Here is a 24,925-nt window from a genome sequence, read left to right on the forward strand (position 1 = left end):
CTTTTGCTCAAATCAAAATGAAACAGTATATGCTGGGACATGAAGTCTCCGCAAGCTTCAGCATCATGCTGAAGACAAAGGAAGCTGGTATCTGCATCACTTAATGCAAATTAGGTTTTCCCAGAAAAGCACTACGGCACTTTCTCATGCACCATTTCAGTACGCCAGCCTTAGCACACTATAAAGCACAGCAGATACATTACAGGCATATTAACGGCATCTTTATATCATGCTCTTTTTGCACACATTTCAAACAGTTGGTAAGCAAAATGTATGAAATTCCTTATGAAAGCAAATCTTCATCTTCAGTACATTGAAAAGAATTAACGATTTCATGCCTGTGGAGTTCAGCACACAAGTAAGTATTTATCTCTACTTTCTAGAAACAAACCCAAGGCAAACAGTTTGCAAAGGATTTAGGCAAAGGTGGTCCCAGTGTCAGAGCTGAAGTTCGAGCCCAGGAACAAGGGGTATGTATGTTCAGAATCAGCCATGAATTCTTCACTAACTAAAGTTCAGGTAACATACATATTATCGTCTTTACTAGTAGCCAGCCATTACAGAACTAGATTTTTATAGCCTATTTCTGTATTTTTTCCTTCTTCCGTGTTTTTTCAAGCATATGATGTGATTTATAGACATAATGTCAACGTCTTTTCTCTCCTTCTCTCTCCTTCAGCTCTCCATGTTTTCTTCCTGTGTCTGTCCTAACAACTTCGGCAGCTACTTCAGAACAAGGTATCTGCTGGGAGCAATTAGGAGAGCTCCATGAAATCAATTAAATCATTTTTAAGCTATCCTAGAGAAATATACTCCACACAATTTTACTCTGAGATACAGAAGTTAAAAAAGTAGCCAAAAATGGCCAGTCACTTGTTTCTCTCACCAAGGGACATCCATTTCTAAATTCCAATCTGGAAACAGAGGATAAGCCAGTTGGACCTTCCCAGGGGTGAGAGGCTGGGACTGCAGCCATTGTAATTTTGCATCCAGTTTTACCATGCTTCAGGAGAGGGATGTCACATTAGATCATCCAATCGATGAGCAACAAAAAGGAAACACACTTTAGAAATTGAATCAATTTGGAAAATCAGTGGATTTCAGTTTGCTTTTTTCCAAGGGAAAAAACCCCTATGGCTCTGGGTAGACACGATAATCACCTTTCAACATCTGAAAAGTTGTTCAAAGGTGACAGGAAACCACTCCTCTTCAAAGACAAGAATAAATCAACCTACCTTGCAAAATTTGTGAAGCTGCAAGAATAACAGCAAAAAGCTCCACTAGCTTATGTTTAACGTTTGATGAAACACTGAACAGGTTGCCCAGAGTGGTGATAGATGCCCCATTCCTGGAAACATTCAAGGTCAGGCTAGACAGGGTACTGCACAACCTGATCTAGTTGAAGATGTCCCTGCTCGTTGCAGGGGGCTTGGACTAGATGACCTTTGAAGGTCCCTTCCAACTCAAACTATTCTATGATATTCAGAAAAATCTATGAAGAAAGGCGAAATACCACAAAGGCAGACTGCAGAATCTCCTACAGTGAAGGATTAACAAACAGGTCTGGCAAACCTCTGTTAGAAGCGTTCCTAGTATGTTTGATGCTGTCTTAGAGCACATGATTGGATTACATGATCTTTGACCTTCCTCCCAGTCCTATATTCCTATGAACCAATACTGCTATTATTTCAGGGAAGCTTTTAATTAATTCCTTGAACTGCCTTTTCTCCAAATTCCTTTATATTTACTTCCTTGCATTGCTCTGTCACTTTACTCAAGCACAGACTGCTTTTCTTCTAGTCTGTAGACAGCTCCGCAACATCACACGTGGCATGTGAGAAAGGTGACAGGCACTCACTAATGACAACTGCAAAGTTTCCAAGTCAGTGACTTAAACCCACCTGAAGAGCTGTGCCAAAACATGAGCTTTGTTCTGCTTTTTGCCAGCTCAGAAGACCTGTAATTTACTGTCTAAATAATTCCCATATCATCTGAAGCCTTGTCTTTCGTTGCATGAACTCCAACAGAGAAAGCAAATGTACCGCTCTCCTCTGGAAGAACTGTTTGATCATGAACAGCGAGGCCATAAAATACATACAATAATCTACATTTTCATTCTGATGGCAAATATTAGGATTGAGTAAGCTCTTTCAAAAGCTTCGAAGCAGTTGTAATTAAAATAAAGCTAGCAATAATGTTTGTCATTTTGACTGTCATAGTGAGGGATCAGTTTGTGGCTGGTTTTACAGCGTCAATAGTCACCTTAAGGTCAGACTTCATCACGTATCATTTGCCTGAGCGTCTCTTAAATAAAAAGCAGTGAAAACATGAATTTTATCCCCTTCACTCTTTCCTTCTTATTTTTCACCCCAGGAAAAACAGAACTTTGGCAAATGGTGACAATAAATTATTAGAGAGGTCTCTGTGAAGTATTAGAGAACACAGTACCCACTGTAAATCCTGGTAGACTTTTGCATTTAAACACCTATTTATCATCTGCTAGAATTCAAGAAGGAATTTGGCATAAAATTTTATCTTTTAAACCTCAAAGGACATTATCATGACAAAAATAATGTATTTCTTCTTAAAAGTCCTTCTGTGGAGTATTAATGGCACCCTACAACAGCAATATAAGAAATCATCTGTATTTTTCTTTTCATCTCAAACTCCCTGAGATCAATAACACTAGTGAGAGCATTTTCACACTTACTTCTTCTCGGATAATAACACAACTGAATTTTATTTTAGCTGAACACTAAAATATTATTTTAAGTGAAAGTAAATGACTTTTTGACACACTTTGGTGGTTTGAGGGTTGTTTTCTTCCTGGATATAAACTATAAGTAGATTCCAGAACTTCCTTATATCTTATGATCATGACTGCTGTTGCTGTTTACACTCAAAAAGAAAATATCCCTGTGATTAAACATCACTGAGACAGACCTATTTAGGAAAAAATACAAAATAAAGGTGCAATATTTAAATTGACACTAGGCATTGGAAACAAAAGACATCCAGAATTCAAATAACATAATAACAGCTACTACTATAATAATAACAGCTACTACAAGACTGTTTTTTTAAAAAATGTTTGATTCTTGTAGTCCCAGAACTGATTAAATCATACTAAAAGACATTCAAAGGTTTATCACTTTTTTCAAACTCTTTTTGCTTTCTCAGTTTCAATGGAGAAAAAAGTTGAAGCTTAAATACCAGTTTTCAGAGTATGAAGAAGAGGAATTTCTTCTTTCAGGTTGGAATATTTGTACTGCCAGATCTAGCTGAAGTCCACTTCATCATTAGCATAGGAAGATTACTTAAATTATTAAAAACCAAAAAAAGACTCTATGTTTTTTTAATGCAAGATACTTCTAAAATCTTTAAAAATACTGAAATATTCAAGTTTCAGCAGAACCTCACAGCCTGACCAATTTGAGTCTTTGCAAATCACCTCCTTAATCTCTCCCAGTTTCCAAGCGAAATGGGGATAATAATAGCTACCTCCCTCAAAACAGCAGGTATATAAAGATTAGTTAAGCATTATAAAATTCATCATATTGAGTACATTAAAATTATTTCCAGGTGCTTTTGATGATTCCTGTTTCCTACCTGACGCCACGTGTTCCCACAGTCAGACGTTATGTACATCTCTTCTTTATACTCAACCAGCTGGGACCCCAGGTTACCTGTCATGAAACAGGAGGAAACGAGGGTTGTATCCATGTGAGCAAGAGAGATTGGATCTAGTCCTGGTGCTACGCAGAGCGAGAAGTTTCTAGGTCAGAGCAAGAACTGAACTCAGATGATGAGCAGGCTTCATTTCTGGGAGCACCAGATAAATCCTCTTAAAACCACGTATATACACTTTTAACTTCCTTCTTTACATTGCTAGCTGTCTACAGGTGGGAGCAATGAGGGCAACCAAACATTTTACTTTTGTTGCTGCAGGCTGAAAAATTATTAGAGAAGAACACATATTTAAGATGTAAGTCTGAAACGACCATAAACTCAGAAGCCATACCTTAACCTGAACCTCATTCTGTAATATTATTAATCTTGAATTTAAATTGTTAAAATAAAAAAAACTTTTATCTATAAGACTTTATGAAGTAGTAGCAAAATCTAGAATCTGGAGAAATACATAACACTGAAAAGAGGGGCAGGGGGTTTGAAAAAGCATGTAAACACAAAATAATCTAAAGCAGAATTACTTGATTTACCTAAATATTGACCAGGAAGCTACGGAATATTTTGACAAAATGCAGTGAGGGGCAGCAGCTAGCATTCAGATTACTGCAAAGCAAACAGAAGTGTTAAAACAAACTTGTGGAAGGTGATCTTAGCAGATGCAATCCCAATACTGAGATCTTCATCTTTTAACATGCGGTATTTTCAAATAGCAAACTATTAAGCCACCAGGCAGTTTACAGTATTCTAGGGGAGAAGCAATCATAGCACAATATTCCTTCTGAATGGTATCCTCCAGGGGATTTTGACTTAAATATATGGGTTTTGCATGTTTTTACAGTTAAAATAAGACTGAAGTTATGAGATCCTCTTAAGCAGAAGAGACGAGGGAAGAAAACACTTGAGATTAGGATAGTGGTATGAAATTTCACTTGTGTGTTATATAAATAGCTGGTTTTAACCACCAAAACAGATCTGTTTACGCAGAGCGCGCTCATTAGTGCTGAAAGGTTCCTGAGAGGAATGACAGCACCCACTGCCCAAAATATCCAGATTGCGTGTGCACCACTGCTTAATAGTATAACTCTACATTATTTAACCCTAAATATAACCTAGATAGGATTAGAATATTTATGTTGAATCAGGGAATTTTTAGGAGTCTGTTCATTTCTTTCAAATGCATCTAAGGTTTCAGAAGATGCCACTGCCCCTTCTTAGGTTTTCATCTTTCCAACCCACTTCATGCTCTCTCATTTATCAAATAATTCAGCACAGATTTAGTTGGCCGTGTCATTTTGAAAATAAGACCCTGTTCTTGTAGGCAATGGGGAGACTTGATAAGGTCAGTACAGTATGGATGGAGGTGAAGTAGACTGAACACACACTTATGAATCAGGCTCGTATAGATGAAGTAGATGTAAGATCTGTAAGATTAAAAATGTGTCAAAACCAGCTTACAGACTCCCAGATCAGGAATGACTACTATTGGATGTGACAGCAGTTGTGCCAAGTGGGAAGGAAAGAGAAATGGGTAATTGTGGAGGGAACACCCCCTATTTTTTCCCCTGCAAACACCTTCATCTTCAAAAACAGCCCACCATTAAGTCAGCACTGAGGCCATGGGGCGCTTGCCCAGGCGGTGCGTGGTCGCACCTTCCCACCGCTCTGCCTGCTGACTTGAGCCATGGAGCCAGGGTAGAAAGGGCCACCATATGGCTTCCCAAAAGCGTTATCATTTGTACATAAGGCTGCCTAGTTTTAAGAAACAAGGGCTCTAGTGATACCAGCAATCGAAACGAAACCTCCACGACAGAAATGACAGAAAATTACCACCTTATCATCAGTGTTAAGAACAAAGGACCATAGGCCTAACACAAGGTTCAATCTTTTTAAAAAAACAGATTAAGCTTTGGGTTTTATTCTGTCCAACAGTCCTTGGAAAATTACGTGTTTTGATTACAGTCACATTGCATTCATTTAGACAGATCTTCCATTATAAGAGAAAAAACCCAATAATTAAACATGATTAAGTTGTAAATATTATCTAATGAGAGATCTAAAATGAAAGCTTCACATTTGAATCCAGTTGTCTTTTCTCCTCAAGTTTATTTAAAACTTTTTGGTTTATGGCATTTTCAATTTATTATCACTTTGAATCCTAGAACCCCAAGTAAGCAAAGATCAGGAAACATGATCTGATTTTCCTGAGTCTCACAGATCTCATCAGCAGGTAGGACCAGATCCCATCAGCTTTGTGTAGTGAAGATTAATTTGGTCACTAGAAGGAAGTATGAATGAGAAATCACCTTCTCAGGATTTGTAGGAAGGGAAGGGGGAGGTTTGATTTGCTGTTTATACAAAACATACTTCTTTTGCTATTCTTACTTTCCTTTGCATAGATTTCACTGGTATATGTTTCTGCAAACGGGTATATTTTTGTGCTTCTGCAATCACTCACAGAACTTTTTCTTTGAGATAGCTGGGGATAGAAATATTTATTCCTTGCTAGAATCTAAAGAATTGCTGTCAGTCTACACCCTTCTTTGCACAGATACCTTTAATGAATGCATTGCTAGTTTTGCTCCTGGATAAATGCTGTTTATTGTACATCTTTTTGCCAGTTACTTAAATCTGCTTACCTGAGTAGGTCTTTATTTTGAGAATTGCTATGGATCTGCACTTTAAAAAGTGCTGTGCTAAATTGCCTTAGCTAATGGAGAAACAGTCTGTAAACTAAACAGCATCAACTTGTGCTTCATTAGAAAGCCCTTTACATCCAGCTGATATGGTAATGACTGAACGATACTAGCAACAGCTTTGTAACTGCAGCTGTGTAAAAAGACAGACATGACTTCTCCTAGTTTTGTTTTACCTTTATTGCCTTTTCTTGGTAAATGAGCGAAAGGAGTTGGTGGACTCAATTAAAATCACAGAGAAATGCCATTCTGTCAAAAAACACAGCTGATGACAAACCTGGCGCAGAGGCTGGTGCGCTGCTTTGGGAAAAAGGACTTCCCTGCTTCTTCAACCTTTGAAAGCAGACTGTCCCCAGGCCAAGGGTGAAAACCCAGAGGTTGACAGGTACTTCCGGCTGCTGACATAATGTTCTGTGCATTCATGAAGGCTGTCATTTCCAGTACTTCCACATTTTTTAGGAGACACAATTATATTACATAAGTTTGCAAACTTTATAAACTCAAACACGTCTTCATGCACATCAGAAAACCCTTTCTGCAAGGGAGGATAAAACTCTTCAGTATAGTTGCAGTTCGCAATGCCTTGCTGAAAAACAGCATGGGTGGATGCAGAAAGAAAAAAAGCAGGAGAGGCAGCAAGCAGGGGACCTGCGTCACCAATGGAGACAGGGAGGCTCCTGCAAAGCGCAGGGCGTTATTTGCCGTGGGAAACAGCCACGCAGCCACATCTCAGGAGTGACAGGCAGAAGGAAATTTCCATAGGAACACATAGGGGTGTGTGATGCATTTAATGGTACATGTGATACCATTTCAAATAGTATCTTTGAAAGCTGTTAGCCTGAAAAAGTGGAACCGGAATAAAACTAAGTCCTTCAAAGAACTTAGCAGACTCACCACAGATTTATGTGCAAACCTTTCTATTTAACATGTGTCACACAAGAGTTACGAGTTTTCTCTATTTAAAGAGTTACATCACTTTATTTTTTATATTCTAATAAAAAATAACTTCAAAGATTTGGGACATTGTTATTTTTGAGATTTAAAATAAAGTGCATAATTTTACTTCAAGGCTCTAGCTACCTCGCAGTGTGTCATGTTACTGGATTAAGCCAGCCAACTAGACAAAGCACATGTAATAGCACCCCATAAACCCCTTTACAACAGCTCCAATTCACATCAAATGAAATGCAAAAAATCCTGACATTAACTTGGAACTAGGAACCTTATTCGTGGTAAACGTGGCAGCCTGTAACACATGTGCACAACTGACATCACGATCAAGTGATACAGAAGGTGAGAAACTGCCAAATTATGCTCAGCCCCCAGACTGGAAGCCAATACTTACAGTTTGTAAGTACCATTCCCACCACATCCTGAAGTGTTCAGACTGTACCACACACCCACAAACATCAGCGTGCTGTTTGCCTGGTGAATCACACCAAAATCTGTGCTCCTTATTGCAGCTGTAAAGGTCTGTAGTAACTCCTCAGGTGTGCCGCTACAACACAGAAACTTTTTTATCATTACAGTAGGTCTGTGTTAGATCTCCAAATCCATCTGTGGTAACTAGTAAAGGTAATATAATACACTGAAGGCAATTCAGGTTCATACTGAAAAAGTTACTGCATCTGGAACGGGTAATCAACTGCAGGCTATTTTAGCCAGAGCTATAAATGCTATAATTTTAACATCACTTTTTGATCTAAATGGCGTGAAAACTACTCTGACACACGACACAGACTGTTTTGCCATCTAGTTTCAAGAAGTTTTGTCTGTAATATAGAAGCTTCTCAAGTTTGTCTTATTTTATATTATTTTTGTAGCTAAATGACAGGAACCGGAAAGAAGACTTTTCAAATTATTGTGAAAGAAGACTTTTCAAATTATGGTGAATATTTGCTCCAACTTTGGTTTCTACATTTCTCATCCAACTTTAAACATACTGTAGTTAAAGTCATTTTTAGAGGTTCATACTTTTTCCCTCATAAAGGGACAGTATTATTGCAAACACGACACATACATGAAATAAGGAAAGGCCAGAGACTGTCCTGCAGCCCTGAGGCCAGTTGGCATGACCCGACCACGTTCACACCACAGAGCACTCAGGCCCGGCCCTCCCCTGGTGGTGCTACAACAGCCAGAAGATGTATTTTTTGGGTGAGGTTTTGGGTTTTTTTCTTTTGGGGGTTTGTTTTTTTGATTGTTTTTTCAAGTCCAAATTACCTGAAATAACATGAGAGCTATGTTATAGGCCGTGAAAATGGCGTTCTCATGTGAAGATACTGAGGATGTATGTGGCATGCCCCCGATCATGATAGATGTGTCTGAGGGTAGAAGGCCAAGGTATGTTGGGTTGCGTAGGTTAGGAGAGGTAAAGCTGGTGCTGTCTTGACCATGACACTTATCAGAAACAGTCCCATGTCTGTGCCTTCTCCCCAGACATGGCTTGGGGGCCCAGGTACACCTGAATTCTTCTTAAACACTGCCCCGAAGGCTTTTGTCACCAACAGAGCCAGGATACTGTGCTAGATGGACTTGGGCCGAGTCAGTATGACTCTGCTGTTATTATGTTCTGACACCTTGAAACAAAGGGAAACATTTTGGTCTTTATTTTGGACTTTTTGATTAAGCATATTCATCTTTCATTTCTATTACTTGCATTCTTATAAACCTTTTCAAACTGTGCTTTGGGATACAGGAAATCCTCTTTTGCTTTTTCACTTGTCCTGAGTAAAGGCTAATTTTGAAGTTACTAGGTAAAATCACACATTCCATCCCTGCAGGGGCGGCAGTCCCAAAAACTAGAATACAGGGATACTAACTACCCTTCAACATATTTCTCCAAGCTATTCATAACTTTGCACATGACATTTCAGCAGCTGGTAGCACGGGGGCGTGAAAGAAACCAAGGTATTTTAGTGATGACCAGTGGCCAGCCAAGCTCTCTGGAAAGGTGGTATAGCTGTGAAAAACGCATACAGATCTCAAGAGAGTAATTAAAAGTTTGTCTTTGCTCAGGCATTTTGGCAGGTTCCTACCGTGCCACAAATTACTTTCATTTATCATTTATTATTAATTTACATGTTTTAAGAGCTGCCTATCACTGCATTTACCCATATTTTTATATGTGATTTTAGACGTGCTTACTGTGAGAAGAAATAATCCCCATATGCAACACTTTGATAATCCTTCTAATATGGAAAAATCTTTTCCATATTAGCCACTTAAATTTAGCATACAGGCAGATACCTGCTCCAAAAAGAAAGATGTACCTTCCCTAGATTACTGGTAATTAATACAGTTGCAATATCCCTTTGGTCAATGCACAGTAAGCTAAAATTTCATGGTTTGTAAACTTGTAGTCACAGTGAAGAACAAACATACAACCAATTTGTGTTTAAATGTCCCAAATAGACAGTTTTTGCCTGGCAAGCTGAAGATGTGTTTAGCTGAGGGAGCGATTCACACCATCAGAGTGGGGGAACATGTTGATGCAAGAAAAATCCAAATGAATTGCAGCATCTTCACTCAAAAACGCACTGGAAACTGCCCAGTCATCTCCCTGTTCCCTCATCCTTTTTACAGTGGCATCCTAGTATGCTACTTTTGTGAAAAATGATAGAAATTTATCACAATGTATGCAATGTATTTGGGCCTCATACGACAAAAAGTAAATGGAACTTTCCAGCACTTCCTCAATTTGTGTGAACGTGCAGAATTTGCTGCTTGCTTGATTTGCCGTCAGGATTGAAAGCTAAGCAGACAATTGTTGTGAACTAGCACCTGAAAAATCTACACTTTCTCTAAACATTTTTCATACAGAAGTCCTTCACAAGTTTATAATAAAAATTTACACATCAATTGACACACATTTCATAGCTGATGCTGTGAGAAATAGAAGCTGTTGCCAAGATTAAAATGCACAAAAATCAAATGTAAATGCAAAATCCTATTACATTCCTTACAGGGAGCAAAGCAGTTATTTAAAAGAACACTTTAATATGCAGCTATAAAATTTAATATTCTGTCTGAACAATTTATATATATACATAAGCTAAAAATATGCATTCCTCAGAACTATTTATGCAACTTTAATAGAGTGGATTTCTTTTTTCAAATATGAGTTTAAAAAGATGCAATTTTAAAATCCTATTATTGCATTTTTCCCAAATGCTCTAGGCATGAATGCTGTTCACCATTTAATTATTTTTTAAATTAAAACAATATTCAGTAGTCTCTGTGCTCTGATTTTCAAGCACAGTATCAAAACTATCTTTAAGTCATAGGTTAGGTTTTCCATTACCACAAGCAGCTGTGTTGTATAAGCTTTCTATCAAGTGGCCAAACTCCATGTTAAAGGGATTTTTGTTTGTTTGTTTGCCTTTTTGATTGATAGCAACACTGCTCTTATTGAGAGGAACAACTTCATGGCTCTTATGGTCAGAAACTTCTAATTCTAGAAATTTCTAATTCTTATCCACTTGTTTACATTGCTTGTTTCTACCCCATAGTTACAGTTTCAGGAAAAAAGATCATATTCTTTATTGTCCTTTATTTTTCACAGCTAATGAGGTTCCTCTTCTAAATATTCTCTATTTCCATAACTGCCAAGTAGTCCTTCTTAGCACCTGCTCATTGGCTCTGAAAATTGATGATCAGAATTATACGCATTCTTATAAGTCACAGTATTTTCCCAGAGTATTAATATTTCCCTCTCTCCATTGGCAATTGTTTACCTACTTCACCATCAGAACACATTTCCCTTTTTTACAGCACAAGGCACTGATGGTTCCTAGTCACACTCTGATCAACTGACATTCACAGATCTTTATCACCGCCGGTCATTTCCAGAAGATGTGCTCTCCCTAAACCTAGCAGTAAAATTCCAATAATGAATGTGCTAAGAACCTAGTAGTTCTGTTGATTTGCATAGGATTATCAATTTCAAGGATCAGGCCAGAAGAAATTCAAGCTCATTGTTGGTAAAAGTATTTCTGATAAGAAGTGTAAATTTACAAGGATATCAGGTTTGCCAGATAAAACTGAACATGTGCACTGAATCTAGATGACCTGAGCATCCAAATAATATAAATGCAAGTCAAAATCAGAGTTGATTCATCTCATCTGTTGGCAAGGGGATGCAGTAGCTCTTTAAGATTTTTAAGACTCCAAAATAAATCCCCCAGCTCCATTTGCAACTACATGACCTTCTACCAGAGGAAGGATGTACTGCACCACTCTTGGGAAAATTTTTCTCACTTTCACACCATCTCTCCTAGCTAGAGATTAGCACCATCCCTCACAGCAGTTCCATAGCTATGCTATGAGGGATGGTGCCCCTCTACCATTTTCATTACGTTATAAGTTGCTCCACAATCAAGTCAAATTTAACATCAGTCCAGTTCTTAATGATATCTGGATGTCATCAAAAAGGTTCCCTCATATTCACGTTGAGGAAAGCTGTTGACAAGTTTACCTACTGCTACTGTAAGACAATGTCAAAGGGATAAAATCTCGCCCCATTTCAGGAAGGAATTAAGGGCAAAATACTCTTCTCCAACCTGCTATCCCTAATACAATCTCAGAGAACAGTGCAGTCAAACACCACAAAACCCAACCAAATGAAAACAATCCAGTATCTCAAAGAATACCAGTTCACAACATCAGATAAAACAAGGACAGATTAAAATGAAATAGAAGTAATGTACTAATTAATTAAACCCCATTGCTTCATTTGCTACTAGAAGGCATTCAGGTACAATATGGTGAGGCTAAAGTTAAGAACCTACATTAGAATAGGAGTACCTTCATGTAAAAAGAAGATCCCTGAGACGGAAGTTTTTTATTGAAATACTGGAATTCATAAAAAGTGAATTAAACACCCAATAGAAATGTATCTACCTGGGCACCGTAGAAATTCTTAGTCTCATTCGTGTCAATAAAAATACAGCAGCATTTCACTAGGTAGGTCTGCCTCAAGTAAATACTTTAAACTCCATTAACACTAGGGGAAAACTTGAAATCTTCAGTTATATTGAAGTAATGCAGCTGTCAGTTTCTTTCAACAGCAAATATGCTCACCTTGATATTCTCAGGAAATTCTCAATTTAGTAAGCCATTTCTAAGAGACTAGTGTAAGCTAAGGCAGAAAGATAATCCATAACAAGCATAAAATAATGCAATTTTACAAAAAAACCTCTTAGAACAGTTAACATTTCAATAATTCTGAAATAAATGAATAGAGGAATCACAAGGATATGAAGTAAAACAGAGTTATGAGAATATTTTTCTTGATGAGCAGTCACCACTGCAATAGAAATCCTTTTATTAAATGCCACTTCACAGTACCATGGGTCCATATGTATGTTATAATGGAGAAGCCACAACCAGCATTGTTCCCATCACAGAGACGCATTTGCCTCTTTCACTTCATCTCTCTTTAGGCAAAAAGAGAATTAATAAAAATGACAAGACAAATTATCTCTATCTAAGCATAAAGAACAAAGGCTTGGCCACTGTTTACATCAGTTTTCTGGGTTATTCATGATGCTGGAGGCCCTACACCCCACTTCTAGAGAAAAAGAACGCAGGACAAGTCCTTCAGCCACTGTCACTCCTCCCCATCGCACTAATGAGGAAGGAGATATTACACAGCACAGAGAAACATAATGTATCCTGTTACATATCTGTCCTAGAAAACGCAGCTCTGGGAGTTCAATTAACTTTTATTAAATTGTTTGATCAAGAGATCCCATAAAGGGTTATTCCACAGGGAAAACCTTACATTGGCAATGTTTCTAGCATGGTATTGTTATAAACCAAAAGACTAGATCTACAAAGAACTGCTGCCACGTTTCAGGTCTCAAAAAATAATTTTAAGCATTTACCTGCCCCCATTATGAGCCCTGGTGCAGTGTCCTTCGTATGGACTGTGCCTGACACATAGGGGTTGTCTGCCCAGCGGAGATGGAGGTGAAGGTAGCAATCAGGCTTGTGGGGGAAGAAGATGACAAGTTTTAAAAAAACAAAACAGAACTGGTAACAGTTATGTTCCTACAATAGTGAAAACACAGTCAGCGACCAGCTTCAGCAACGTATGTCTTTGTAAAGAAAGGGAATAGCTGCTTCCCATGGAGCCAAAGTCCAGTCTGAAATATCCAGTTAATATTAGCTATCTAGCTAACAAGAATCTCTGGTGATGTCTGCATAGTTTGCCACTGTCTCAGCAAAAAGATTTCCAAATTCGAAAGTCAGACTGAAATTATTGTATAAAAAACCCTTGTGACAGAAGAATTGCTTAAAAATTATAACTAACAGCAACAAGTATTGTATGTTTTTTGGTGCCAGGTAACTGGTAAAATGATGATGTAAACCAACTGTTTGTACTGAAATTTCTTTTTTAGAAAAAAAAAAAAGCTATGAAAAACAGCATAATGACGTTTGGACACATCTATCGTCTCTCCTTGGCTAAGCAACTTACTGGTTCTTGCTCTTTATGCAGTGGCACCCAGAGGTCATATCGCTCACAGCAAACTGACCAGGAGTGGGCTACCAGCATCGCCTGGGAGCTGCTGGCACTGCCAGCCCTCCACTCGTCTCAGAGAGCTCCGGATCAGGCCCTGCAGGCTGAATTCAAGATCACACCGCACGGTCTTCCAAAGGGAGCCAGAAGCTCCAGCCCTCCACTTCTGCTATGTGGAGAGGGATCAGAGCTCCGGCAGTGGCAGGACTAAAAGTATTTATTTCACCCATCGACGCAGAGCCTGGAGTCCCCAGGAGCAGAGAATCAGTGAGAAAAATACAAGGTTTTCAGTACAGCCCCGAAAATAACAAAATATTATGGGTAGCTGGGACATCTAAACAAACTGAAATAACATCATCTTACAAAAAAAGAAGGCCTTTTTCATGCAGTTAACCGTGGTGTTTATTTTCAAGCAACTGTCAAGAGTTCCCTTTAACAGGGAACCAAGGGTTACCTTGGTTTAAGATGAAACAGAAATATGAAAGATGGAAAGAGAAAAGGTATTGGTATCTATTTGACTGATGATGCACCCCTTATATCCAGAGACAAACAGCTGTTGTGATTATTCTGAACTGTGTTGTGTGGTTGACACAAAAAAAAGGTCTTCTTGGTGTGAAAGTAAGCTCTACATTAAGAAATGCAGTGCTACAGACAGGGCCGTGACTACTCACACTACAAGATGACTGGACTAACCGCTTGTGAAACCACTGCTATGTAATGCAAGTAGATTTGCCCACTAGTTTGGCTGGTAAACTTGGCTCAAAGCTCTTGGGCTGTTAAAACTACTGCACATCCTACCATACAAATAATTCCTGTGCACTTTAGAGAAAGGACAGGCTAAAAAGAACCACTTACAGGTTTGCAGTTTGTCGGTTTGCCATTCATATCAATTTCTGGAGGGTTTAGAAAATCCCAGTCACGACCTTTGTTATAGGTTATCAGAGTTGTAACTTTCCCGTCAATTTTCTGGTTGGCCAGAAAGACTCCTTTTACACCTCTGACCTGAAACATACAGGAGAGAGAATTAATGACCAGCACATATACATTTTTTTCAACAAGGATTATCCCTGATTAGCTGCTCTTCTGTGGCTCTGAACTGCGTACCTCATGTAGATTCTCCGCTAGGAAAGTGAATGATACTTTAAAAAAAAAAAAAAGGAAAACTTTAAAGATATTTTAAAAAAGGATACTTCGTAAAAAAAAAGAAACAAAGGCAAAAGGATAACAGGAAAGGGTGAATGCGAGAAGGGGACAATAATTATTAACTGATTGAACTGATTTGTATTTCTAAATGTATTTTAAAAGGATATACAGCTCTCCATGTCAGAAGGCTAATCAAATCACATGTTGTTTATACAGCAATATACGAAAATCACAATAGCATGGCCTTACTGTTCACTACTGTTAAAATTACAGCTCTGCATTTTTTTAAAATATGGACATCTCTAAAATGTTATTCTACAAATGATGTAAGCAATTTATAACAGCAACCTGCCTTTTACACTGAAGTCTTGTGACCCATATCATACAAATAGTACACAAATAGGTTACAGTAACAAAATACAATATAACATCCTTCAAAATAACACTGAATTAGGAAGCACAATTGCCTTTTGTAGGAAATAAATGCAGACAGTAATCGCACCTTAGTGTGTTTAGTTCTACCCCTAACATTTATGTTATGTGTTAATATTCCACCCAATGCCACGAGATAAGATCTTGTATTACATTTGAAGGTTTCCTTAAGAGCTCTCATTTCCCTTGCAATTATTTATAAGGTTTCTTGATTAAAAAAAAAAAAAAAGTTGAAAATGTATATCAACTCATATACCATTTCCAGCATAGTACAGCTCTCTAATCTGCTTACATGCTGACATTTAACAAAACTGAACCATTCACTACAACTGACTGCACAAGATAGCCAGCTCCTCACATAATCAGGAATAGTTGCCTCTTACTGACCTGATTCATTCCTGGACTTACTATTTATTTTATACCTAAAATACTTTTCCTTTTTTTCCTACTACCAGTTATGAACTCCCTTTGACATTAATTTAACAGAAGTCTGCATTTAGGGTGAAAAGAAGGCATCCCTTTCATCAAGCTACAGATTCGGTATCTATTGTTTAGAAATATATGCTTTTTTCTAAGGAACTGACCCAAATCTACAGAGAATAAGAATGCCCTGCTGGTTATGGTAATAGCCTAGAACTTGGAAATATATTTACATTTAGATAACCAAATTCCGTATAGACATTTTAATACCGCACTCTCTCATGAGTTCCTTCTTCCTTAAATGCCATGTGTGTGCTGTTGGCTCACTCTCCAGCATGCTGGAAGCTCAGAATCACCTCCAGGTCAGACATACTAAAAAAGTCAACCACTTTGCAGTGCAGGTGAGAAAAGGAAGGGGAGGGAAGAAACTAGGAACCTGCTTTCTTCAGTTTCAGCGCACTTTCATCTTTCTGGGGCTTTATTACATATTCTGTCTTCCAGAGACGGCACAGCCATGGATATTACTGAAAAGCCTGGCAGTTCAAACATTTACTTGAGAAGACAGACTTGGGGTTCAATTTCTGTGCATGTCTTTCTTCCAGTGAACACAATATTAACTATTTAAAAAATAATTAGATCAGGGACTGCAAGTGAGGTTTCCCTCTTCATTTGTGGATGGCAAAAACAATCAAGAATCAAGAATATTTTTATTTCCTCTCTCTGTCTCTCTTTTTCTCTCATTCTTGTTTAATGAATATTTAATCATTCCATATAATCATTCAATGGGAGTCAGCCTAAAATTTTTCTGCATTCCCATTCCCATCTCTAACCTATCCAAGTGCTAAGAGTAACTTCTCCTCTCTAGAATATGGCACACAAGTCTTTGAATCTATCAGACAGAAAGGTTATGAAAAAAATTCTTCCAGTGTCTCACTTAACTTCTCTCACCGCTGCTCCTAAAAAAAGATACAAGCCAACCAGCACTTCAGCAGTGCTATGTTGAATGAAAGGCATAAATCTTGCTTGAAATAATAAATAAGTTTCAGGCATCTATCTTCAGAGAAAGTTCAGAAGCATGATGTTTGGAGTGATGCATTAACCTAAAAACCAGTAACTAATATAAAATATGTTGTGTAAAAAATGGCGGTTTTAAAACAGCCCATCCCCCCGGTAGCATTTTCTATTTTATTTGTCCGGTATGTAATGTAATTACACACCCGAACCTGTCTTTAAATGCTGTATGTCAAATCTGCCTTCTGGATTCAACTGTGATGCTGAGGGATCCAAATTCTTCCGTACTTTCTACTCCTTGACTCAATTCCCTAATCTAAAATTGGTAGATTAGCATCTTTCTACCAAGAAGGAAAAAGATTCACATTAATAATAAGGTGCTACGGAAAAGAAGACATTTCAACATTGTTGAGTGTTCAGTTACTCTGATGAGCAGTCCAGTATCTACCCAAGACAGAAGGAAGGAAACTCAAAAGTACCTTTCCTTTGTTCTTCTTCAGACTTTTGGATTAGTTCTCAGAGCACCGATTTTCCAAAATAGTTCAGGGCCCTCATGGCCAAGAAGGCCAATGGCATCCTGGGGTGCATCAAGAAGAGTGTGGCCAGCAGGTCGAGGGAGGTCATCCTCCCCCTCTACTCTGCCTTGGTGAGGCCGCACCTGGAGTACTGTGTCCAGTTCTGGGCTCCCCGGCTCAAGAAGGACAGGGAACTGCTGGAGAGGGTGCAGCAAAGGGCTACCAAGATGATTAGGGGACTCAAACACCTCTCTTATGAAGAAAAGCTGTGGGAATTGGGTCTCCAGTCTGGAAAAAAAGACGGCTGAGGGGGGACCTTATCAACACTTAATGTTATCATGTTATCAGGATGTGTTATCAACACTTAATGTTATCAACACTTAATTATCAACACTTAAAATCAACACTATCAATACTTAAATGGTGGGTGTCAGGAGGATGGGGCCAGGCTCTTTTCAGTGGTGCCCGGGGACAGGACAAGAGGTAATGGGCACAAACTTGAGCATAGGAAGTTCCACCTAAACATGAGGAGGAACTTCTTTACTTTGAGGGTGGCAGAGCACTGGCACAGGCTGCCCAGAGAGGTGGTGGCGTCTCTAACTCTGGAGACATTCAAAACCCGCCTGGACGCGTTCCTGTGTAACCTGCTCTAGGTGACCCTGCTCTGGCAGGGGAGTTGGACTAGATGATCTCCAGAGGTCCCTTCCAACCCTATGATTCTATGATTCTAGGGGTTAGTGGTACCCCACTATGCTCATAAGGCACTTGGTGCCTTATAAACCTATTCTCTAAATGGGTTTCCTGCTATGATGATGTATTCTGACACGTTAATTTCTGCATTTTTACATTACTGATTTTACAGCCAAACAATATTCTATACTACTTGGTAGCAAGAAGCACTGCTCAGATGGCCCCACAGTGTTTATTAGAAGCAGTTACTGAAATACAAAAAATACAGCTATATAATAGAAGTTTGTGATTAAAATTTAAATATATACAATTTATTGTTTGGGAAAAAAAGGATGAAGAATGTGTACTGCAACTTGTGTAGCTCTTACCCATATGAGGAGTCATAACAAGATCCAGTCTAGAAGTATTACATTCGTGTGCCCATTTTGCAAATATGCCTATGTCAAATTTGTGACTGGTTCACATTGGCAGTACTTGATACAATTTCAAGGACACACTCCTTTTGTACAGTCACAAATGTCTATGCTCCTTTCCTGTGCTCCAAGGGCATGCTCCTTTCTTTGTCTTTTCTTCTTTGAACAAGTATTTTGGAATTATTCCCCTTTCTCATATGCAACATGAAAAGAAATACAGTACAAAAAAAGAGATAAAGCATATAAAAGAAAATGAACGCAGACAGGTAGAAACCTATAAAAGATTTTACAGCAGATGTACAAGTAAAAGATGAAGTGAGGTCAGCAGAAGATAACGAAGATGAACAGTGCAAATTTTAGGGAGAATTATGCACTGGTGGAAAGAGAACTGGTCAACCGTTCAGGACTGTCTCAGTGTTGCACTGAAGATTCCTCTTGCCGAGATGGGATACTTGCATCAAAATGCCCAGAGAGAAAACCCAGACTAAACCAAAAACATACCATCCTCAAGGACTGCAATACATGTTATATTTAGCAGCTATTTATTACTGTGTAAATAATCCATATGCTACTTGTAGATACAAGTACTCGATCCCATTCTAGTACAGAAAATGAACACTAGTTATTTATCATATAAGCTACCTGGAAGCTGTAGGCTTTCTTACTGTAAGCAAATAAGTGTTCTACTATAATGCAAGTCTATTCCAAAAATAGCTCTAAAAAATTGAAATGTATGGCTCCATGTATTGTTTTTCCTATTACTCTTTATCACATGCACATTTTCTTTTTAATGCAACCCTACAAATTAATCCAGCACCCACGATAATCTAGGATATCTTTCTCTTGCGCATTATCAAATGTGCCCTCAGCAGCATTTTGAATTTATGAAATCATCAGTGAAACTGAATTAAGTAAATAACTCTTTCAGAAAAAAGGACATCCAGGGGTGGCATCTCTGTACAACTTATCTGAAATGACATGCTACACAGGGAAAAGAGATTGCACCCAACTACCTTTGAGCTTTGCATCCCACAGGAGTGACCAGGAGCAAAGAGCTGCAAACTAATGCTCTCAACAAATCACCCTCTGGGAATGTGGCTACACACAATGTGTAGCTTCACTCATTAAGAAGCCTCATTTCTAAAGAGGTAGAGTCTAGAAAATAACCATTGGTAATGATACAATTTTTGCTTTACTAGAGCCATTCGGAAAGAAAAGGTTAAACAAAGATGGAGGAGATAAGGTGGGGGGAAAACTACTGTCATTTCCCCCTACCTAGAAGAGCCTAATTACTGCCATTTAACAGCTCTGTATATGTATGACTTGTACCCTGAATTACTACAAACATTTTCCAGAAAAATCTAGTGCACGTATAAAGATATTTTTTTTTAACTAACACCAGGCAGATTAGAGAGTAGCAGTGGCCAAACTGTCGGACCAAAGGTCCATTAGTTTAATACCCTGATAATGGCCAGTGTTACCATGCTACAAGAAAGAACAGAACCAGAGCAAATGTACACCTGTCCTAGTTTCACCTGGGATACAGTTAATTTTCTTTCTAGTAGCTGCTGTGCTTTGGATTTAGTATGAGAATAATGTCGATAACACATACTGTTTTAGTTGCTGCCAAGTAATGCTTCTATTAACTCAAGGACTTTTTCAGCTTCACAAAGAAGCTGAGAGGGAGCATAGACAGGACAAGCTGGCCAAAGGAGTATTCCATACCATAGATGTCATGCTCAGTATATAAATGATGGTTGGCCAGTGGGCAGGGACCCACGATCTCTGCTCAGGGTGGGCTGGGCAAGTGATCATCAGGTGGTGAGCAACTGTATTGCATCACTTTTTTTTTTGGTATATTCTTTCACCGTTATTATTTTCTCTTCCGTTATTGTTCTATTAAACTGTCTTTACGTCAACCCATGAGGTTTGGGTTTTCTTTGTTTGGTTTGGGGTTTCTTTCTTCTTTCTCTCTTTTTTTTTTTTTTTTTTCTCCTTTTTCTCCCTCTTCTCCCTATCCTACTGGGGTGGGAGAGGGCAGGAGGGAGCACAGGGGGAGTGAGTGGCTGCGTGGACCTACCTGCCATCTGGGGTTAAACCACGACAACACCTTATAACATTTAAATATCATCATCAACAGGAATGGAATTGATAACAGTTTGTGCTACTCTTCCAAAATACTGTATTCTTCAGTCTTTTCTTGTGCCAAGTGAGCTGATGTGAAAATACAAGATAGATTTGTTTACAGGACAGTCTCATAGCAAATGTTGTTTGCACAAGACACCTACTGAAACCAAGAGGATTTGCTGCCCAGTATCTAATTTTGTCCATTCTTTGCTTGTCCGAGCTGACACAACCTAGCACAAGGCTCACGCAATTACTATTTAAGACCCTACTGGCTAAAAGATGTCCTGCTCAGAGTCAGAAAGCGTATCACCAAGTCACCTAGAAGAAAAAAGCTGTACATAGGCAGCTGCATAACTTCTTACTTCAATAATAAATTGCGCTGCCAGTTTCACTTCTCAATATTTTAAAATAAAAAAACAAACTCAGCCAATTCTGCTTTTGCACATCCATGGAACCTCATACCAAGAATCTTGCTCTTAGAACACACAGCACAAGGGCAAGAGGGAAACGTAAGTAGTAACAATGCACTATCAATAAGAAAGAAATCCTAGTCTTTTTACATTAAAAACAACTGTGAAAATATATTAATGTAAAATTAATTATATTCAATCAAAAAAAAAAAAAAAAACAAACTAAAACTCTACCGAGACTACACATATTGGAAGAGATAAAGACCTACCTCCAGAATATCTATCAGGACATTCTCTTCTGGCTGCTTTGTGCTGCGGACATTCTCCAGCAGGATAGAGTAGTAAACACCTTGCGGGTCAGACTGGTACAGGTTGTACGTGTCTGTCTGGTACCACTCCTGAACAGCCACAAACACCTGGTTTTCATCTGTACTGATTATCTGTAAATCCTGGAGAAAAATAAGATACAAAATGACTCCCTTTCTCATAATTTCTATTTTACAAACAGTAAGTTGACCAGGAGAATTGAATATGGGGGGTGGGGGAGGGAAGGAGGAGAGTAATGCATCTGAAAGTTCAGAGACAGTAATGTCTCAGCACAATGCTAATCAACATGCTGTATCCCCCCACTCTGAGGTGATCAGTCACTGCCTTCTGGCTACAGTACACAAGCTGGTACTAAAGCTGTGATCTGCTTTGACTTTCATGGGAAATGACTTCTTGAAAAGAAGGGGGGGAAAAAAAAGGCAAGGGAAGAAAAAAGTAAATGATTTTCTAAGATCCGGATGAGAGTCAATGGAAGACTGGAACAACATAAACAAAGTTAATCTAAAAAAATAATCCCCAGGTAGCTAAAGAATTAAAAACTATTTTGTCCAGGGTAAAGCATAACATAGCTTAAAGAGGATCAGATATAATTTACAGCAGTTACACATAAGAAGTGGGACATACAGCTCATGTATATTATAGCACACAATGCTAATTTATCTCTCTATGTGGACAAATCCACTGGAATATCCAACAGTAATAACATGAGAGTCAACACTCTGCATTCATTTCTCAAGAATTTCAGGCATGAATACTGCAACAGCTTTCTTTCAGTTTTCCCAGCTTCTTCACTCCAAACTTCTCAGACAAAAAATGCACAGCTGGGGAAAATAATTTAATACTAATATTAAGCAGAAGAAATAAATTGGGAACTAGCAACGCTGAACTAAGCTTAGCAAACAGAAAAAAGGACGTGAGTTTGCAATAGGGGATGGCAGCATAAAGGCAGATGTTGGGGCTACATGTGAAATGACATCTAGTCACGAAGACTGGAAGCTTGTAAACTCTTTATGACCATGGTACTTAACTGAGAGAATATATACAGTTCTGGTCACCTTATTACTGGAAAAATAACTAAGGCGGTGGAGTGAATATGAAATAAAGCCACCAAAATGTCAAAAGAATATGAGTTGGGGAAAATTGGCTTAAATATATATACATATAAATATACGTATGTATATATACATATCTCAAGGAAACAACTTTGTAGAACTCTAAGAGAGAAATAAAACAAATTCTATAAGGATCCAGTTAAGATTGAAGAAAACACGAGTATTGCTGAGAAATGCTGAATACTTGGCAAAGCATGGCAGTCATGCTTTAGGCAACAAGCAGGATTCAATTATGGCAATTAATTTAAAAAAAAAAAAAAAGACATGAATAGAAATAAAATAATACAATGGAAAGATTTTTAATATGAACAAAAAATTGTCATTAAATAACTAATCATTACTTAAATTTAAAGTATTTTTACATGTCTGACACATCTCAACCCAAAAGAACCTAAATGCAGTTTCCTTATCAATGACAGCTCAATGCTGTTTTCAAAGACTTTCTTGTTGAACTTTGTGCTGAAGTAGATTTTTATTTAGCATCCTGTTAATAGATCTCTTCTCTTGTACTCAAAAATCAGTCAGAAGCAGAGAGTCCAACAGAACTTCAGTTCTTTCCATCCGAGTACAAAACAGTAACTGTTCTGCCACAGAAATGCCAGCAAAACACAGCAACTGATCCCAACAGGTTCTTTAAACAGCCTCTTACTTGTACAGAACGCTTCATCTCCTGCCTTGAAGATATGGCTGGGTAGCCCACATTACACCACATCTAATACTGAATTCACTTTCTCTTTTGCAGTGTGAGAAAAGCTCCTGTCATTATCCATTAAGTAAGGATGGAAGTGAAGCAGGGAGTGAAGCAAGGAGTAATGAAACCTTTTTTTCCACGTGAAAACCTCTAGAAAACCCTTACTCTCCTGTGATGCCAGGAGCTTTCAGCAAAATTATCATCCATGTTATTACAATAAAACATTTATACAGTGCCACAAACAAATGCAAAACTCCAGTGAATGTAGATAAGGCACTTTCCTTCCCCAAGCTCTGGTGGGGCAGCAGTGGCTGCATGGGTGGCCTGTGGCGGCAGAGGTGCGAGCTGAGAGGACAAGCACAATTGTGGTTCTCGTGTCTCGGGGTGGGGTGGGAGATGCTGAGTCAGCAGAAGCAGCGCACAAAGAGCTAAAACACGTGGTGCAGAAAGACAGCAAAATTAATTTTGAGCAGAGTGAAGGCATCAGGTGAAGAATGAGTGGTTGGACTGGAGAAGTTTACCACAACAAATGAGGGCTTACTTTTCTCTTGGTAGTGACTGTTACCAAGCAAAGAGGTTTGTACACTCAGACTGTTTGCTGCCAATTTTTTTCTGAGGCAAGAATTCAACGGATCCTGGTTTTAGCAAGTCAAATTGTCTTTCCACTTCCTTGAACTTTGTTCCTTCCATTCAGAATTTACACTTTCAGATTTCTAGTTCAGCCTTACTATTACTTCTTTTGGCAGTGATTTCTTTCTCCGTCAAGAAGCAAAACAGACCTTCAGTTATACTACCTTGCAAGAATCCTGTGAAACTTTCTGCCCACAATCATGACATAATCCTCTGGGAAAATTAATTGGCAAAGTAAGGAAAACTGCAAATGTCACGCACAATACCTTTAACATTCCTGAATGACACAGACTGTTGATAACCTAGCTAAAACAAAGCTAAATTGTCATGTCATAGAATCACAGAATGGTCAGAGTTGGAAGGGGACCGTGAAGATCATCTAGTTCCAACCCCCCTGCCATGGGCCAGGGACACCTCCCACTAGACCAGGCTGCTTCTACTGACATGATACCCACTGCTCAACAGATGAAAAGCACACAAAGACGGTATATCAGCAAATATTGCTAGACAGAATTTACTGTCAGTAAAGAGTTAACTAGCAAGGACTCCTGAGAGAGAAGAAATATCTTGATTCAAGGAATCAGAGTTTTTATCGCTTTACCTAATTTACGGCCACAGATACTACCTCAGGCTGTAATCTCAGCAGATCCTATAAGGAAAGCATTCATTCTTTTATGATTTTATGCTTGGACTACTGCAATTGCATTCTTGCTGGACCTCATGCTTTCTCTCTCCACATTCCACAGGCTACTCAAAGTCCCGCTGATCATCTAATTTTTCTGTAATTATGCTATTCACACATGGTTTATTCAAATTATTTATAAAGATCTTCTTTACTGATGTTAGAGACCTTCAGAATTTGGAACATTTCTTATTGTAACTACTCAGATATTTGTTTATCGCCAGGCTGCTTTCTTATATACATTCAGTATTTGAATTCTTGTGCTTCCCTTTCATTTCTGTGCTCAAACGAGAGAGTCTGTGTATTTTTGGGTGTCCGAAGGCAGAATCTTTCTCCAGGTTTGCTATAACCCCGACTTCATTTTTCTCTGTGGCATTCCCATTTCTCTACTACTTTGCTTTTGCTCTGCACATGTTT

The 24,925-nt window shown here is 38.5% G+C and overlaps 1 protein-coding gene across 3 annotated transcripts in view; it reads right to left on the minus strand.

Moving 5' to 3' along the window:
- The window catches only part of SORCS2 (sortilin related VPS10 domain containing receptor 2), a 571,450-nt gene that overhangs the window by 58,889 nt on the left and 487,636 nt on the right, over nt 1–24,925 (minus strand). For all 3 annotated transcript variants that reach the window (XM_063335693.1, XM_063335692.1, XM_063335691.1), the window contains exons 9-12: nt 21,336–21,515; nt 14,761–14,907; nt 13,271–13,373; nt 3,610–3,686 (exon numbers count right to left, since the gene is read on the minus strand). In XM_063335693.1, the coding sequence (XP_063191763.1) occupies nt 3,610–3,686; nt 13,271–13,373; nt 14,761–14,907; nt 21,336–21,515 (507 nt within the window). The remainder of the gene's footprint in view (nt 1–3,609; nt 3,687–13,270; nt 13,374–14,760; nt 14,908–21,335; nt 21,516–24,925) is intronic.

This window comes from Chroicocephalus ridibundus, chromosome 5 (assembly GCF_963924245.1).
Source record: "Chroicocephalus ridibundus chromosome 5, bChrRid1.1, whole genome shotgun sequence".
Taxonomy (NCBI): domain Eukaryota; kingdom Metazoa; phylum Chordata; class Aves; order Charadriiformes; family Laridae; genus Chroicocephalus; species Chroicocephalus ridibundus.